Source organism: Trachurus trachurus (genome assembly GCF_905171665.1).
Source record: "Trachurus trachurus genome assembly, chromosome: 13".
Taxonomy (NCBI): Eukaryota; Metazoa; Chordata; class Actinopteri; order Carangiformes; family Carangidae; genus Trachurus; species Trachurus trachurus.
This window is the reverse complement of record NC_139892.1, coordinates 12,643,077-12,662,594: the sequence shown is the minus strand read 5'-3', so window position 1 is coordinate 12,662,594 and position 19,518 is coordinate 12,643,077. Positions and strand designations below refer to the sequence as shown.

Here is a 19,518-nt window from a genome sequence, read left to right as displayed (position 1 = left end):
GGCCACGTTCAGGCTGGAGATGAGCTCCTCTGATCTTCGATCACCTCCTCAGCTGATATAATGCTCTTCTCCGCCAGCCGCCAGCTGCCAATCATCTTCAACAGCATGTCATAAATGCCCAATGACCCCTTGGCCTTTGGTGGATTTTACGACCTCTGACTGGAAAGTCTTGTAGTTCGGATGGAGCTGGGGAAAAAAACTGCTGGAAAAATGCAAAGTGGAAAAATTATAAATGTGGCTAAATTGCTATAGAACAATAAATAAAGTTGAGATGTGTCCACTTGAGTCTGTAAACAGTTTTTAACAAATAGTTTAAATCTAAAGAATTAATTATTAACAGTATTTAAAGCTTAATGATTGGGGTTTTCGTGCATAATTTATGACGCTGTTCTAAAGATCAAGGGAATGGAAGCGAATCTACCAAACAGCTTTGGAAAGAGTGCATGACGTGTGTGTGTGTTCTAATCATGAATGGACTGTATCTGACAGATAATACGATAGGGGACACAGTTATGTAAGTGAGAAAGACAGAGTCCACAGGGACTGAAGCTGAATGGCACAAACACACGGCCATCTATTTTCCAATGAATGCATTAGTGAGAGAAGAATGTCTGTATTGTGTTTTGTTTGATTGCTTGTCCCACAATTTCTCCCCTGGCTGACAATGAGTGTGGAAAAAAACACACACACACACAAAAAAAACACAGGTAGCATGGCAACTGATGCAAAAGTGAGTTTCACCTCTTATTCAACAGGTACCATGCGTCACACACCTTTAATGGGACATTCATCTGAGCTAATTTGATCACGTAATGTTCCCACCGAGTTCAGTGATTAGCTTTGCAAATGCAGAGGAGGACTGTGGTTGATTTTTTTTCTTTTTAATAAACGCTATGCTTCGCTGCTCGGGGCTGGAATTGGATTTGTTTCTAAATATTGTGAATGGAAGCGAGTGCAGCTGCTAAAATGACACTCGTTCATACTGACGACATTGAAACAGCAACAGCTATACGAGAAACTGGAGGCTCTACCTCCAAAATACGAATCAGGTATCAAAGTGGGAAAGGTGGCACACACATCAAAGCAGCTTCATATTTTATTCAAAATGTGATTACTGAGGCCTGTGGAGGACATGAAAGGACCATACTCAACATTTATGCATTCATTGTATTCAATTAAAGCCTCAAATCTGTTCTATTCTGTGAAACTATTTGTTTTGTTTTGTTTTTTATTCCATGTGATTTTTTTTTCTATTTTCCAGTGTTGAACTTGTTTAATGTTTGGTTTTTAATGTTTTCTTTCTAAGTTTATAGAAGCAAAGTACAGTAGCTAATCAAGAGTTTTGATTTTATATAGTTGGCAGGAAACAGGTAATCTAATCTTATTCTAAAGGGATAACTGACAAATTGGCCCATTGCCATAATCCCTATAGTTTTAGGAGTAGGTTCGTTCACGTTAATTGTCGGTGCAAGCTGTTTTTAGAACGGCGGAGCAGAGCCGCAAGCTGCTCAGAGCTACACTACAGAGGCTGATGGGATTTCTTGGTTTCCCTAATCCAACTCATCAAATACACAATCCAATAACTCCAAAATGCTCTGGTGGACAAGTTGTGACCTGCACATTCACCACGCTATGAGATAATAATAATAGACAGAGTTGTTTTAGTGGTAAATTCATGCAAAGCCGCTGATGCACGTTCTCGTCGGAGGCAGTTTTTCGGCAAGCAGTCTCTGAATTTGCCTTGAAAACAACTCCGTCTCGTAACATTCTGTTATTATCTCATAGCGTGGTGAATGTGCAGGTCACAACTTGTCCACCAGAGCGTTTTGGAGTTGTTGGATTGTGTATTTGATGAGTTTGATGAGGGAAACCGAGAAATCATTAGCCTCCGTAGCGTAGCTCTGAGCAGCTCGCAGCTCTGCTCCGCCGTTCTAAAAATAGCTCGCACCAACAATTAAAGGTAACGAACCTACTGCTATGACTATAGGGATTATGGCAATGAGCCAATTTGCCAAAATGTTGAACTATCCCTTTAAGCTTCAACTGACAATTATCAATTTGACTGTTTCTGCATCACCATCACACTTTTACATTTCCATTTTGTTTTTCCGTTTTCTGTTTTCCATTTTCCACTTTTACAGCTACTTCTATTCTAGTTGTATTAAACCTAATTCAAAAATCAGCTGCTGCTTTTAGTCTTTTCTTTGTTATATCATTCAATATAATGGTGCTGATGTATTTTAGCTGAGGAGGCTAAACTGTATTAAGTTATTCATTTATATCAGAGAATTTTCCATTCACAATTTTTGGCTTCAAAATTAAATTGAAACTGTTAATCATACACATTAATATTCTACACTACATTAGCATAACCCATAATGACATAGTGAAATCGTGTTTTTAGAAAGTTTTGGAGATCAACTGAGGTCTCTTATGCACAAAAACTCACACCCTTTTTCTGACGCTTCAAATTGTAGTCAGATTACATTATGATTGATTATATTAATGCTTAAGAGAGATTAGATTTTGATTTTTGATGTGCAATGTGTTTGCAATTCTCCCCATATACATACTGTCCATACACAGTAAACACAGGCTGTGCTCCATTTCCTGTCCTTTTTTTTTTTTTTATCAATTTGCATTAAAATCATGTTTAACCTTTAGTAAAACATGGATTTTATAAGTAAATGTGACCTTGTACAAACTCACACACTCAAAACACACACACCTGAGGTTGTGGCTGCAGCTCTGTGATGGGCCGAGTGTGACAGCTGAATGGGTTGGTGAAGTGGTGAGTCGGTCCGGTTGACATGTTGCTGTCACTGATGCTGGTGAAGGACGGAGACTACATTGTGTCCTCTCTCTGTGGTGTGTGCATGGGATGGGATGGCAGACTGTTGCACACACCCGCTGCCATCTGCTGCAGGGTTTATGATTCATGATGATGCGATGTAGGCTCATTACTTCACTGTACACATGGCCGTGTTTGTGTGTGCAACTGCAGTGATCCCCGTGGGAACCGACGGGTCAGGGCAGCAATTAGTCAGAAAAAAATCTAAAAAGGTCAAAACATAACAGCAGCATCAACAGAACAGAACAGGATATTTTAATGTTAGGAGAGTTTAGCGAGGAGGATGTGAAAAATACGATTACATACAGAAATGTCTGACCTACTACTGATGACTCATGTCTGTAGTAGGCCTATATGCTAAATCTGAAGCAAATCTACATTTTTTCTTGTTGCAGCTTCATTCGTGCCATGAATTATCGGCCTGTTCGGTGTCTTGATGTGTGTGCAGGTTTAGGCTACATACACATGTTTAATAAAATTATTTGTGATGATCACATTTTATCATGTCCCTTTATTTGACAAGGTTTTTGCTTGTTAAACTGTAGGTCAAGTGGATTTGTGAGATCAGTCAAATCTAATACATTGTTCATATTTAATGGGGCCCCGGGGCCACTCTGTACTAAAAGAATTGGGCCTCAAGGTAAAAAAGAACCCGTTTTTTGATTTTGGCTAAGTCCATAATCAGCCAAGGGATGTAGCACGATCGCATGACTTTAGGAAATCGTGAAATTATGATATTTTTCAACATTATTGTTAGTCTTTTCCTAAACAGTTCATTTATATATGGAGTTGAAATGTTGATCTTGACATTGTCAATCTCACAATAAAAACTATTAAAGATGTTAACATTTTCTGCTCTTTACAGAGTGATCACCTCCTCAATGCTGAGGATGTTGAACTGAACCAACATTTTTTAAAAAGGGGTAACTGGTATGTTGTTACAGGGTTGAACAAAACGGGGGCATGATGAAATAATTTATATATTTTTACTGATTTTTGTATTGTTTTGGTTAAAGTAGTCAGGGAATTTTTTTTTATTTAAATTAGGTAAATTGCGTTTATTTGTTTTAAATTCAATGAAAAGGTGACTCTGGTGCAGGGACATGTTCGCTGTCATCTATTCGTTTGCAACGCATAAATAGTTTTTTTTTTATTATTGTTTTTTGTCTTTAATAATCCAAAGACACTCTCAATTTATGGCTTTAAAATGTAAAAATCTTCGAGTTTGAGTTTGACTGATTGTGTGGGCAGCATCAAGTTGTTCAATGGGATTTGGTTAAACTCAACTTTGGGCAGTTTATTTTGTATTTTATACGTATTTTCTCATCTTTAATCAGTGTTAAATCCACCTATGACCCTGAGAGCAGCTCTCAGTGATGGACGGTGAGCGAGGACATCTTGGCTCCGAGTGTCTGATGGTGTTGGGGAGGTCAAAGCAATCAAGTCGTCATTAAAACCCTCCACAGTCGGCTGATTGGTCCTCAGTCCACTCTCAGCAGATGTTTAGTCAGACTAATTAGAAGTAATGAGACTTTACAGTAGAAGGTGCTCTGTCACTTCCACAGTCATAATGTTCTGTCTTCAACCATGGAAAGAAAAAATATAGTTGCTTCAACTACATTATGGTTTCAGGGCCATCGGCGACTGGGGTTCCTTCAGTCAAACACCTTGTGGTACATTTGGTTCTTCATAAAATGGAAATTTATTGGCCGGTGGACTCATGAGGGAAGTCCTCCTGTTTGCCTGGATGAAAGATGGCTGCCAAATAATGTGGTAAAGTTCATTTGGCAGCAGTTACAACCTCTATAAAGTGCTGGCGGCGGTGATGTGCAGCAGTATTTCCTGGTTCGACCTTTCAAGTTCCTCTGGTGATCGAGCTCGACTTCACCTCTGGGTACGTTACATAACTAACTGAAAACACAATTTTGCATAGGTCAGCAGCTTAAAAAGGTGGGAGGCATCATGGGATTGGTGATTTGAAAATATTTAGTGTGAATTTTCGGTAACCCTTTTTCTAAAATACAGGCCACTAATTACGTGATAATGTCAAGAAACAGCAAAGAAATAACAATTAATTGCATCATATGTCTAGAAATGGCCTAGAATTAACAGTCAATTTCATAGTAATGGCGTGAAATATAGCCAAAAAATAACTTTTGATTGCATAGAAAGAGTCCAGAAATAACAGTCCATTGCAAGGACTTGGTGGAGAATTTTTTTTTTCCTTTTCCAAAAAATTCAAAGCATGAAAAGCATGTGTAAACTTTGCCTTTATTTCTAGGCTGTTTCTTGACATTACAAAAAGAAGGAAGAACGCGTAACACTCAAAAAAAGAAGAAAAGAGTCACAAGGTGCTCAACTAAATTGATACCTGGGTTTTCCAGCATAACTGCTCCTGTAAACAAGATTTTAAAAAAGCTATTTTACCTGATATGTATTATATTTTCTATGTTTTGTAGTCTGTTTTTTAGAGGAGTTTTGTCATTTCAGATTAAATGTACCAGCTGCCACCAGGACTTATTCACCACACAGAGCAGTAATGGACGTGTGCAGTGCAATGGCGTCCTCTAGTGTTGGACAATGGTGAATAATGAAGCTCAACTCAAGTGAGTGTGAGGTAGAAAGTTCAAACTCTTTTTATTTATCCTCCTAGGATATTGGTTTTTGAATTTATATTCTTGAAGAAGTAAAAACACATTTTAGATTCACAATATCTAAAAGAAAAATATTCTTTGTAGTTCTCTATATTTTTTTTCTATAAAACACATTCCAATCATCCAACACTGGAAAAAGAGACAAAAAAAAAAGGGGAACGAAAAAGCTAGCTGTCTACATAAGCGCTTCATGTAGATCAAAAACACTGAACATACGACATGACGACAACGCCGCAAGATGTGAACAAGATGTGAACAACCTTTTTAAAGTTTTTTCCTTTTTTTAACAACTGTCGTTAAGCAAAGTGTCTTGAATAGTGTTGCCGTGGCGAGGAAAAGCCAACTGAAAAGGATAAACCTCCAAAAAAAACAAAACAACGGAAAAAGGAAAAATAAAATAAAAACACTGAAGGAAACGGCATCGACTCCCACGGCTCGTAACTTCTCAGCATCATCGTCTTCTCTCATTGTATCTATTCTCTCTCTTTAATCCTGTTTGTCTAAAAAAAAAAAGACATTCGATTGCACAAAGGAAAAAAAAGGAACCAAAAAGAAACTTAACATGATCGACTCCTTTGCCCTGCTACTCGACCGGGTCTGCAGAGCTCAGCTCCTTCTTCTTGCTCTTCTCCAACTCATCGCAGAGCGTGAACTCCACATTCTGCAGACAGAGAGAGAGAGAGAGAAACTAATCTGTAATCTGTTCGTTAACGACCTCGTTACCGCTGCTCACTGGAGAACACCCAGCTCGTCTCTCAGGCGACGACCTCTCACCTGTTCTGTCACAAATTTGTCGACGTCTACGTCCTCGGGCAGGAAGTCTTTCCACCGGAGGCCGGCCTCCCTCCACATTGTGCCTGCTTTATTATGGCTCTGATGCAAACACACACACACAGTTGGTTCATACATGAGGACATTTGAATTAAAAACTGTTTTAACTACAGGCAGCCAGAGTAAATGTGGTGTTACATGCTTTAGGTTGTATATTTATGTAGTTTTCCCCTCTGAGAGGACGACATGCTGCAAAGGATCATGGGTCAGACTAAAACTACAATATGTTTCTGCTCTTTGAGTCCTTGTCCTTTAATATCACCTGTGTTTTCGTCTCAAACTATTGCACATCTTTCTCAGAGCACGAGATGTTGCTGTGGTGTCTTCATGTGTGATTTTCATTGTATATTACTATACACTCCTGGTTGTTGTAAATGTGGGTCAGGTAAACAAAATGTGATTTGATAGATTTGATTGATTGTACGGCTTCCCCCTGCCCCCAAACCACAAACATCGGAAAAAGTTGGTTTTGACCCCCCCCCCCCCCCAAAAAAACGGACAGCAAGTCAGTCTCACAACTTCCTGTATCTGGCCCTTCAAATCAAAAGCCCTATAGTTTTTCACAGTTCAGTCATATTGATTTTGACAATTTTGACAAGACACGACTCCAAATGTTTTTCTTGTTTTTTTCCTGCGACAAATCGACCAATGAAATTTTGGTTGGCTAATGACTTCTTGGTTGACTATTTCGAGGCACCCCTTATTGATTGATAGATAATGGCTGATAATCAATGACAGCTCTCACCATTCCTTTGCAGAGTATGGTCAGGACGTGGGCCAGCAGGACTCCGGCTTTTCCCAGAGGGACCAGAGGCTTAGAAATCTCCCTAGAGACCAAAAAAAAAAGTTAAAAAGCCTTTAAAAAAAAAAATCTCAGACAGATTTTTCCCTCCCGTGGTGCCGACGGCTCACCTGAAGAGTTCTCCCATGGGGAGTCCTCCCTCCTGGAGCATGGGGGTGATCAGCTCAGCCAGGTAGAGCCAGATGTGGGGGATGTCGATCGCCATGTCCTCAGACACCTCCAGGATTTCTTGAAGCCTGAAGAATTTCAACGTTTTATTCAAAGATTCAAGAAAAAGTTAAGAGTTGCTAAACAGATGGAGAAGCCACAAACATACAGAAACACAGACGAAAACTAGCATCCTGCTATAATCCGACATATTGTACATGTTCTTATTTTTTTTTTTTATTAGTTTATTTCATAGGGACAGTGCACCACTAATCAACAGAGTTAAAAGAAAACCTGTAAGTGGGCCAGAGTTAGCCGACAAGGCTAGTTTTCGTCCGTTGTCCCTGGCCAGATGTTAAAGGCAACCTAAAAGCCAAAATATATAGCCATTGATGTTCGCTGTCCCATTCAAATAAACAAAATCTCAGCTCATGTAGCTGCTCAAAGATGTTAGCTACTAGTTTAATTCCTCCTGGTCAGTGTCGCACTCACCCACTCTCGCTCCAACTTTCAATTGACCCTTCGCCAACCCCTAAAAAGAAAATAGAAAGGCTCGCACACCGCAGGGCTCCTGAATGCAGTCCATTTAATGTCAGGAACAAACTTCGCCAACCCCTCCCACAAACGGCTATTGTCCAATCCTACGTTAGCAACCGTAACTATAGGCCTGGCAAGCTTTCCGCAGTGAGTCATTACGTTTGCTTTTGTGGACACATTTTGAGACTAGGACGAAAAACATTTGTTTGTAGAGAAGGATGTTGTTGTTGCTGCTGCTACTACAGTGGCGGCGGCGGCGGCAGCAGCAATATAGAGATGTTCAGATACGAGCTGACTTTTTTTTTCGACTTGAGCAAGTGTAAATATGGGGATAACTATATTTTCACCTCCAAAATGACAGCTGTACTTTTAGGGCTTTTACCTGGGCTTTTAGGGGAGGGATCCTCCAGGCAGGGACTGCTTTCACTGACTGATACAGCGGTGGGAGAAAACAAAACAGCAGGGAAAGCTGTATGTGGTTCACAATCGCCCAAAAACTTGCAGTTTGACAACCAGTGAGGTGACCTAAGTCTTCGTGGGTTGATAGACGGTAAAATGACCAGCCCTTACTGCTGCTCTGTACATTGTCCAGTCGTGTCGTTGAACAGATGTTTTATCCTCCTGCGCGAGTCACGTCACTGAAAACTATGAATGATCTTTGTGACTTCTTCTCTCTATTATCTCAGAACAGTTTATCCAGAAATTTGCTGATATTTCCTTTGAAATCGATACCAATTTTGCCAGGAGCATGGCTGGGAGTGAAAGCTTGCCCGGCGTAGCAACAGTAACCAAGGGGGCGGGGCTTACGAGAAGGGTCAATTGTACTGGTTGCCAGGTAGCCTACGCCTACAGGGAGCGGCTAGCAGCTAAAGCTAAGCTAACGCTAACCATATTTAATTAGCAGCAGCTCCGGTGTTGACGGCGGACTGGAAACACATCTGAATCGTTTCACACTTACTCACCTGCAGATGAACCCGACAAATCCACAGCATCACGCCTGCACCAGAAACGTTACAGTACCGGCTGACCGTTAGTTAGCATTAGCATTAGCATGATGCCATTTTCTCCACAGAGCTATCTCGTTGTGGGCCCCTGAGCTCTGCCTCACGTGACATCAACGTACTAATGCTGTTAGCGCAGAGATGATTACATGCCGATGTTGCCAACGTGATGTAAATATTTATTTAGGACCCGTCACTACCTAATTAGGGTCTCTTTGCATGTGAGACAGAAAAAGAAATAAAATAAAATAAAATAAATGAAAGTTAAATAAATAAATTAAATAACTATGGGTATATGAAAAGGGTGCGTGTATGTACAAAATTGCACAAAGATGCAAAGAGATTGGAAAGATTGATTCTTCAATTCTTTCAAATCCTGCTGTTATAAACATCAAACTTAAAGCTCTCAAATAGTCACACGGACATAATTTGCTCTGGTCTTCATCTCTCTTTCTCCTTCTCTCTCCGTTTTTTTTTCTTTTCTTAGTAGCGATGACACTGACCCTTTATAGTACTGCTGCGTGGGCAGCGTGCCGGTCTTCAGCAGCTGGTACAGCAGCAGGCCCATGTGCTCGCGGGCGATGGCGTTGCACTCCAGCGTCAACTTCAGACCGTTTCGCACAAACACGAAGAGCAGCTGGTTGCTGTTCATCTCCTGCACGCACTGCAGCGCCTCCTGCAGGAAACACACCGACACAGCGGGTTAGAAATTGTTGAAATATTGATCCTCAGCCTCGGCCTCCTTGTGTTGTATGTTGTCGTGGTTGCTAGGCTGGTCGCTATAGCGCACCTTCATGTCTTTGATATGCAGGTACTCCTCGATGATGGCCGTGGACTTCTTGTCCAGTTCTTCTTCTGTCGAGGTCGACTTGGTGGAAGTCTGTGGGGGTGGAGGGGTGGCGGTCGTCTCCTGCTTCCTTACACGCTTTACTGCACACAAACACACACACACAAATCTGTCTTTGTCTAAAATAATAAATTATTTTCAGATTTAAAGTTTTTGCAAACATAAGTTTTAAACTCCTCCCGTTCTCTTTGCTTGTCAGTAGCGTGCCATGTTGACTGAGTGCAAGCAAAGTGTCTTGTACGAGTCGCGACTGGTGCGACGTCACGTAAATTAGCAGGTTGACCCGGGTGTAATGTTTCCACTGCAAGCCGATGGGAGGCAAGTGATTAAAACAAAAATTTTAGGGGATCTTTGCCTTTCTTAAGGGTTAAAGAAATAGAAGCCTGCGCAAGAGTTTTTGTTCAGCTGTTTTAGAAGTCATCTTGTCGATTTACTCACTTGCTTGTCGACACTGAGTATTTTTAAAGGTACAATATGTAGGAATGACCCCCATCTAGCGGTGCGGTTACATATCGGAACGTATTCTTGATGTTGCATTCACGTGAAATCGGGCAGACGTCAGACAGACAACAGACGCTGCATGTAACAGGATAAACAAGCCTCTATGTAAACAAGTGGTCCGCCAGCACGAGGCAAAACAATACAGGCGTGACAATATGTTGTCATGGTGATGTCGTATTGTTTACCTGACCCGCGTTTTACCGTCTTTCTCTCTTTGAGTAAAATGACATCCGGTTGGTTTGCCGACGGCCGTCTGCCTGACTGCACCTGAATGCAACATCAGTGCCTCCGTCCTTCCTCACACTACACAGTGGTGACAGTTTTAACAGGCCGAGCCGACAGCTCCGGTGAGTTTCCGTGGTTACCTACAGTCACGCTGCCACTCAACGTAAAAAAAATGGCGATGCAACATGGCCGCCTCGGTTCGGTGCGTCGCCCACTTATGTATTTGTAACGACTTGTAACAACTCATTCTAAGGTACGAGGAAGCTTTCATTTGTATGCAGGTGTGATTCGACTCCAATGAAATACATATTTATGAAAGCAAATGCAATATTTGATTTTTGCTAATAAAAAGCCAAATAAGTTACATACTGGGGCTTTAAAGCTTTGGGGTGTTGAAAGCATAGCGTTTTTTTTAAAAGGCGGCACTGGCTCAGGCGGTGGAGTGGGTCGTCCAATAATCAGAGGGTTGGCGGCTCTCCCAGTCTCTTACCCAACTTGCCTCGTGTGAATGCGTATGAATGAACATGGTGATGGTCGGAGGGGCCGTTTGGCGCGAAATGGCAGCCATGCTTCCGTCAGTCTGCCCCAGGGCAGCTGTGGTTACATATACGTAGTTTACCACCACCGGTGTGAATGTGGTATGAATGAATCATGGTTGCTGTACGCGCTTTGGGTATTGGGTAACAATAGAAAAGCGCTATATAGATGTAATCCATTATTATTAAAAGATAGCGAGACTTGTGCAGCCACTACGTATACATACCGGATCTCAACCGCTAGTCCTAAACAGGTTTTTTGACCAGAGGCTTCACTGCCACCCAAATGATATGGATTGTTTTTTTTTTTCGTGCGGGGGAACCTACCAGAATCTGCAGGTTTGGTGCTGGTGCCGCCGCTCCTGCCCTTCTCTAAGCTGCCCCAGGTGTCAATGTCCCCGGGGGCGAGCAGGGAAACCCAGTTGTTCTGGGAGGAGGGAGGGGACAGAGGTGAGGAGGAGTTTATACACATTTATGTAAAATAGAAACTTAAAATATGCCTTATTCTTTCCATTTATTAATTAATAAGGAACTAACAAAAAACTAGAGCCTGATCACACCTTAAAGCTATGGTCTACGATAGCTATGGCCCTCCTAACAACACGCCCATCTTCAGCAGAGAAGAGCAACAAGCCTGCCGGCAGAAACCAAACACGGCACCAGCTTTGAATGCGGAGCAAAATGTTGGATTCACAGTCACAACTTCCACGATAAAACCAAAGATTACCTGTTCAACATAAACTCCGCTGTATCACAAAAACCAAAATAATTTGGTATTTGTCCTTACTAATAACACAGAAAAAAAGTACAGCATAACAATGTCGTCTGAGCAAATGGATATCCAAATCTTTAATAACCTACTGAATTACACCAGGTTTCAGCAAAAATTTTGAGTTAATGTTTGTAGTGACGCAGTGTCCTCTGTGTGTACGTGTGTATGTGAGCAACTCACCCGTCGCAGGTCCAACACATCCTGCAGCTTGAAGCAGCTCGTGGGCGTGGTCTTCCCCTCCTTTATGATCTTCTCTATCTGATTGAAGTACTGGTCCATACGAGGCTGAGGAGACAGACGACGGTTGGATGAGTGACTCTGTCTCCATCCAACTAGACATTTATCAGCATTAATTTCAAACACTAATTCCCTCTTTAATCACGTGTGTGTGTTTGTACCTTGGCCTTCTCAAAGTCCAGGTCCTTGCCGATGGTGGACAGCAGCACACACAGACACTCCAGAGACTCCTGGTCCTCGTTTTTCAGCAGCTTCTCGATGCAGTCATGCATTATGGCCTCCGTCAGCATCTTGAGCTTGAACAGCTCGCCGATGAACTTGATATTGCCCAGCGAGCGCCTCCTGACCTTGTCTTTGGCGTCCTGCAGCTCCTCGATGAGCCGCTGCTTCTCCTCCTCCTGCCAGGGAGAGACAGAGAAGGAGAGAGAGAGACGTCGCTAATTGCAGAACATTGGTTTGTAATTAAACTAGGGCTGGAACGGTTTCTGAAAACTGTCCGAACCGAACGGTTCGACTGTCTCAGTTCGCGTGAGTCCCCTTCCACTGATTGGGCAAAGCATTGTTACTGGAAGAGTGCGAGCGCTACGTCCGACATGAGAGTCAAACCTGGAAATTTCAAAAACAGAGCGGCAACAGCGGCCGCTGATCTGTATCGAGACTGTTGTTATTCCTTCACCTGAGTTAAATAATGCCGTGTGTAAAACCACACTGTGGTCTGTTAACGAGGTGCAGACGAGTGAGTTTGGAGCTGACATCACATTTTCCCATTTCCTGTGGCAATGTTGTATGTATCATCCCTGTTAAATAAACATTGAAATAAAAATAAAATAAACCATACCGAGGAGGCGGCCTCCAGCTCCTTCTGCTTCTTCTCGAAGATCTCGTTGTCATCCGTCTTGTCCTTCTCAAACTCCTTCTGGCATTGGTTTAGCAGAAGCTTGCGGAAATTCACAGTGATTCGTGGCTTATCTCGGCTTGGGACTTTTAGCTGTGGAAGAAAACGGACATTTAGTTAGAAGAAGAAAAGAAGAAAATGATGACGCTGGGATCCCATCACTTGGATCAGTGGCCCAGATATGTGCCGCCCAGGTCCTTTCTGTGTGGAGTTTGCATGTTCTCCCCGTGTCTGCGTGGGTTTCCTCCGGGTGCTCTGGTTTCCCCCACCACTAAAAACATGCCAGCTAGCTAATCCTCCAGTCAGCGCCCCTGACCAAAGGCACTGGCTCATAATCTGGAGTTGGTCCCCGGGCGCTGCACCTTGGCTGCCCACTGCTCCTCAGGGATGGGTTAAATGCAGAGAAAGAATTTCACTGTACTAGCTGTATATGTGACAAATAAAGTACCTTTACCTTTACTTATTTCAGGTCATCAACTGTGTCCTGCAGAAGTGTGTGTGTGAAAACCACGGCTGGTAAACACCTCTGCAAGAGTATTTCTTTCAGCGTGGTGAATGTGCAGGTCACAACTTGTGGCTCTGCTCCGCCGTTCTAAAAACAGCTTGCAAAATCGAAAATCGATCTTGAAGTCAGTGATCGATTGTTTTTTTTTCCTTCCTTTTTTCCTTTTTGACACCGGTTCTCATAGGCAATTGTTACATTGCAATGAATAGGCTACTTGGCATCCTGGAAACCTGCGTGATTTTGGAGATATGCAGTGTTTGTTTGCCACCACTTTCATTATTTCCGCTACGATCGCGCACCCCCCCTGGTTACGGTCGCCGCTGCCGCACCCCCCCCCCCATGCAACCATCGGCCGTCGAAGCTTCGATTAAAAACGATTTTATGTCCGCAAAGCTTGAAGCTATTTTGAAAATCGATGCTTCGCGGACATAAAACAGTTTTAGGTTATTTTAAAACATTCTCTGTGGTCTTAAAACCACACCAATTCAGCATGTTTACTTGTTTAGCATAAAACTGCACACAGTTTTTATTTGGACCTAACCAACTGCTGATCGGTGGGCGCTAACCCTGGGCCAGAGGAATACGCGAGTTGGTTAGGTCCAAATAAAAACTGTGTTTTTCCTGCACTTTGAAGGGCTAGAAAAAATTATATTATAGCGAACAATGGAACTGTGTATTTTTTTCCCCACGTAAAACCTCTTTTAGGCCGCGAAAATAGGCCGTTTCTTTGGGTCCATTCACAAAACTGTATGTTGTAAATCTCTGGGCAGGGCTATGGGCTGGCGTTGCTAACGGGAGGAGTGCAGAGAGTCTTCTACTGCAATAAAGTACTTAGGGGCTATTTGTAGATCATACAACCTAACTTTAAAAAAAATGCTACTATCCCTTTAAAGCAGAAGTAAGTGATATATTTGTGTTAATATAAGTCTTAGCCTAAATAGTTATATCTTCCGACAGCAATCACTTACATAGAGTGTTTGGTCTGAAACACGGGTCTGTCAGTCACTCTGCTCTGCTCTGAGCCGAGGAGAAAACATTTATCGTATCCTACAGTTTTTATCCAATGAGGAGAGAGAACGGCATGCAGGGCTGTGTGTGCAGCCAAGGGACGCCGTGAATGTGGCGACGTAGGGACGAGGACTGTTATGGTGCGTTCAAGGAAACTCGTATTTTTCCGACCGTGAAGTCGTACCAGTTTGATTACGAGTGGCCGTTATAGTGACTTTCACCGGTAAAACAGGTCGGAGAAACACGAGTGGGTTGCCTGGAACGCTACAAAGTCGTAAGTTGTGACTTGAAGCTGTAATTTACGATTTCAAAAGCCTGCCTGGAACGCAGCATTAGCGAAAACGACCGGACCACTCACTTCTGCTTTAAGTTATGGTGCAAGCTGCTCTACCAGGTGAGCAGTGAGGAGTTGTCGTCACAGCTCAGAGCCCTAATACATCCATGTCAGAGCCCCGCCCCCCTTCTCCGCCATGATGGAAGGATTCCGGTGGCAAAAGCCTTACTAGTCTATGGGCAAAACATAATCGTCTACTCCGTAATTTACTGTTTTACAATGCCGGAAATCACTGCTGTGTTAAAAACTGCTCCAGTGATTTACTTTCTCCTTATTCTTTCTAGTAATTTGTTGATCTGTTGGCGCAAAAAAGAGCTAGAATTTAGTCGCGTCTCTGTGCTGTTCTAATGACGTTGCCCCTGGCAACCGATAGCGTCTCCTTCCATCATGGCCGACCATCGTCACGTGACTCCTCACTCTCAATACCTGTTGTACCCATAGACTGTAAAAAGAATGGACGTAGCGTCCGTGACGTCACCCATTGGTTTTGGGGGGTCTGTTTTGTGCCGCTACTACGGGGGTTAGAACCGCGCCATGTTGGATTCTACTTGCCATATTTGGAGCGGTGCGGCCGTTGGCCGGCCGAGAGCCCGCCCACTGGCCTCGTAGCAGCGGTCGCCGGACCTGTCACTCAACGGTTCTGCGCCCTGATTGGCCAGAACTTTAACCCTAATAATAGTAAAACGGTAGAGTTTAAAAAAAATTCACCCCCCTCAGAGTGTGTGCGGGGGTAGAAACTATCGATTGAGCCCAAAAAAATAAAATGTACCAGGCTGTAAATATGTTTTTTTAAGCTGTAAAATCGGCTATTTTAACATGGGGCTCGATTGGAGTTGCTCCCTTCTGGAGCCAGCCCCCAGCGACAGCCGAGGGGATTGCAGCTTTTTGAATGCGGAAGTGAGCTTCACTTCTCAGACCGACAACTGCCCCCTTGGTTGTACCTTGACATACCCTCCCCTGGGGTTGTGACACTTCAACCACAGTCTCCCTGAAACTGCCAGTTTGCGTCTGCCATTGGTTCACAGCAATTTGAAGGCAGAAAAACTCAGAAATGCAATTTTGCACTTCCTTTTCTGCCTAACACAAGAAAATGTGAAAAGCACGAAAAACACGATTTTCATCGGAGGGGGTCTTTAAATTAAACAAAATGTGCCGGCCAAGAGAGCTTCCAAAAAGATCAATATATTACTGTATTTGACGTGCATATAAGGTCCGGTCACCTGCACGTGACTGCTCCAAACGCGGCCTCGTTTTGTCAGGCTAGTGTCGAGCTAACATCACTGCTGTAGGCTACACAGTTTTTAACATATCACCCATGACAGCTTTGCTCTCACACGCACAGTCTCTGCTCACACGTCTTTATTCGGTGTGTCTGCGGGCGCCACTCACCCGCATAAGGGAGCGGCACATGTTGGCGTAGACCACCAAGAGGTCTGGCTCGGAGATGGCCTTCTCATGGATGAGGTCGATGACGCCCTGCAGCCTCTCCTCGGTGTCGATGCTCAGCTCCGACATCTGGTCCAGGAGCTGGTTGAACGTCTGCGGCCTCGGCTGGTCGAGGATGCTGCTGCTCACCCGCTTCAACAGCTCCTGGGTCTCGGCCTTTGCCTGCTCCGAGTCGCTCTCCTCGGGCTCCCGGGCCTTCTCCGCCTTGTTCAGCGACATGCTGGTGGTGATCTGCCGCGGCTCTTTCCTCTGGATCTGCTGAGAGCGACGCGCACGTGCTAATCTACAAGTTGGTACAGTATTTCGGTAGCATCAGCAGGACATACTAGGGACACCTGGTGGACAGGTGAGGAATGACGTAAACACACATTAGAGACGAAGGAAACAGAAACATGTGTGAAGTTCAGTGGTCGTATTTCAATAAAGTAGCCTGGCTAAGTCTGATGATGTAAAATTATGATTTTCAACCTAAAACAATTGTAAACTGTATTTTCCAGCATCTTACCTGATATTTTCTGTTTTGTAGTCTGTTGTTTGGAGGAATTCTGTCATTTCAGATCTGCTGCCACCAGCACTTACTCAACACACAGAGCAGTGATAGACGTGCAGTGCAATCGCGCCCTCTAGTGTTAGACGACGCCACAGGTAAACAACCCTAAAGGGACAGCATGTAGCTTATTTGGCTTTTTATTAGCAAAAATCAAATATTGCTTTATACGTATTTACCGAAGTCTAATCACAACCGCATACAAATGAAAGCTGTCTCATAGCTTAGAATGAGTTGTTTAATAGGTGGCCGGTGCACCCACTGGAGGCATGTTGCATCCATCCTTGAATAGCCTATACTACGGTATGCAAAAGCATACACATTTTTTTGTTTTTTTCTGCCATTATAAAATACTCACGGTGTACAGCCAACAATGTGATATTTGATATTTTAATGTTTTACCCTTACTGGGACTTCAACCCACAACCTCTGACACCAAGTACCAGCGCCTAACTCACTGAGCTAATTGTCTTGAAGTGAGACATGGTGTGTGGCTTCTCAAATAGACTCAGGGAGTCACAGACGGGGCACCATCTATCGTAGCAGATTTAGAAATTGTCAAAATGTCACAAATTTTATTATCTAAACACAAATCTGATAATACATAAATTTCATCTAGACAGCATGCAAATGTGGTGATTTGTTTTTAATAAGTGTTTTTCTTCACAAGAGAAAATCTGATGTTTAAAACCACCACTTTTACATACTGCAGTTGTTCCCATGAAAGCAGAATTCAAAATGTTCTCAAAAATTCAGTTTTTGAGATAAAATTCTGATATTTGCCAAACTTCATCAACCACGACTCCAAAATATTGTCAATTTTTTTCAGGAAGATTGAAAATGCAGTTATCAAGAATTGGATGGTATATGTTTACAGTAGGCTACTGTTTACAGTTAGGGGTGGGCGATATGGCAAAAATATCATATCATGATTTTTTAAAAATAAAGTCACAATTTCGAGTTTATCACGCTCTTAAATTGAAAAAAGAAAAACACACAGTTTAGGCCAAATAACCTTTCTGAACAGATTTTAATCTAAATAGTTGCAGTTTTGTCAACATTTGCAAACAACGTAAACATACTAAAAGATAAACAACACTCTGATAAAGTGCACTCTTGCAACATAAAAGGTAGCTTTCAATGAAGACATTAACTGTTTGTTTTATTCAACACAGTAGTAGTATTAAGTAGTAACAGGATAAGTATATCAAAAAAAGGGTCAAATAAAAATGCAAACTAAAGTAACCGGTTATCTCTTTTAGCAAACTTTGCAAAGGACCAGGCTCTCCATGCGGCTACCCTACACACACAAACAAGGAGGCAAATAAGAAAGCTCGTCACTGCCTGTAATTCGTTATGATTGGTCGGTGAGGTTGACGACGTAACACGTCTAGTGCGTCAGTGCATCAGCATAGAACTGCAATTTATAGAATGGGCCCCAGACGATCCTACGATCTCTGCACTTTGGCAGATCGTCTACACGCTCTAATCCTTCACAATCTAATATCGTCATATCGCCCACCCCTATTTACAGTCAAACGTTTTCATGCACTGTAGGCTCAATTTTCGATAAATCAAAAATCTGTGTGGATTGTTTGTGGAGGACAGTCTGACGCCGTGTTCCCACCAAACGTGATGAACGTGATTTAACCGCGCGTCAAATGAAATCGCGTCAGTCCAGTTTTGATGCTGGTCCAATATGCAAAAAACGCCTCGGCGCGGCATCGCGTCACGCGACGAGCCCGCCCAAACAACAACATTTCTTCCACTATTTCATTCTCTCGTCGACCATGGCTGAGATAACCACCATCGCGGGTCTCTGGCCGCAGCGGAGACAGCTCCGTGACACTACTGTGTGACTGACCGCCTGTTGAGTGCTTTGGGACAAGGCGGCCGGCTCACAGCGCCTGCTGGTTGAAAACAGCAGTGATAACGTGCTTTCAGGTCCGAATCTCCAAACCAGAAACATTTGTAACAGCACCGGAAAAGCAACACTGAATAGCTGTGGCTTTGCTGCAGCTAATGGGGATCTGAATAATAAACTAAACTAAACCAAAGATAGTCTATTTAGGCTATAAACCGTCTTTAACTAAACTGCGACGCGCGACCAGGCGTCATCACGTTTGGTGGGAACACGCCGTGAAGATGCTCTCTAGCAAGTTTGGTGTCAATTGAGCAAAAATTGTGGGAGGAGATCCATCTGAAAACGATAAACCTCCCAAAAAAAAACCCAAACGGAAAAAGGAAAAATAAAAATACTGAAGGAAACGGCATCGACTCCCACGGCTCATAACTTCTCAGCATCATCGTCTTCTCTCATTGTATCTATTCTCTCTCTTTAATCCTGTTTAAAAAAAAGACATTCGGTTGCACAAAGGAAAAACAAAAAATGAAACCAAAAAGAAAAATAACATCATTGAACGTTCAATCCATAATACAATCTCTCCCATTTGATTTTTTTCTTAGCTCTCCGAGCTCCCGCCTCGTCTCCCAGGCAGCAGGTCTCTGGGGGTCAACAGGGGGGAGGGTGGTGGTGTAGGGGTGAAGGGGTGAAGGGGGGTTGGAGGGGCTTGAGCAGGGGGGTTTAAGGTGGTGGGAGGGGCCTAGCTGTTGTCGGACTCGGCCTCGGCCTCGCGAATCCACGTGAAGAAGGCGGTGGCGGACTTGAGGGCGACTCCTTTGCCCCACTGCTCGGCGGGGTCTTTGCTCGACTCCCACTTGAAGAAGGCCTCCTCTTTGATTATGTCGTTGTCGTAAAACATGTCAAAGAACATCCGCAGCAGATCTGATGGGGGCGAGGGGAGAGAGAGAGACAGGAAGTGTGTTTCATAACAACATTTAA

The 19,518-nt window shown here is 43.2% G+C and overlaps 2 protein-coding genes across 9 annotated transcripts in view; both read right to left on the bottom strand.

The window, feature by feature from the left end:
• Nucleotides 1-5,587: 5,587 nt before the first annotated feature.
• Nucleotides 5,588-16,348, bottom strand: LOC310996219 (eukaryotic translation initiation factor 4 gamma 1-like; the record flags this gene model as incomplete). Its single annotated transcript, XM_083985602.1, has 11 exons — nucleotides 5,588-6,166; nucleotides 6,280-6,378; nucleotides 7,082-7,163; nucleotides 7,249-7,374; nucleotides 9,327-9,499; nucleotides 9,614-9,753; nucleotides 11,260-11,359; nucleotides 11,885-11,989; nucleotides 12,103-12,339; nucleotides 12,780-12,929; nucleotides 16,073-16,348. The coding sequence occupies 11 exons, from the start codon at nucleotides 16,346-16,348 to the stop codon at nucleotides 6,089-6,091; spliced, it is 1,566 nt and encodes a 521-aa protein (XP_083841728.1). The 3' UTR covers nucleotides 5,588-6,088.
• A 2,819-nt stretch (nucleotides 16,349-19,167) lies between these two features.
• Nucleotides 19,168-19,518, bottom strand: part of LOC310996417 (eukaryotic translation initiation factor 4 gamma 1-like) — a 70,966-nt gene continuing 70,615 nt past the window's right edge. For 5 of the 8 annotated variants that reach the window (XM_083985802.1, XM_083985806.1, XM_083985803.1 and 2 more), the window contains one exon: nucleotides 19,174-19,461. In XM_083985802.1, coding sequence (XP_083841928.1) covers nucleotides 19,280-19,461 — 182 coding nt within the window. In that variant the 3' untranslated portion in view covers nucleotides 19,174-19,279. Of the gene's footprint in view, nucleotides 19,462-19,518 lie in introns of all 8 variants that reach the window. The other 3 variants (XM_083985800.1, XM_083985801.1, XM_083985799.1) reach the window with 2 other exon arrangements.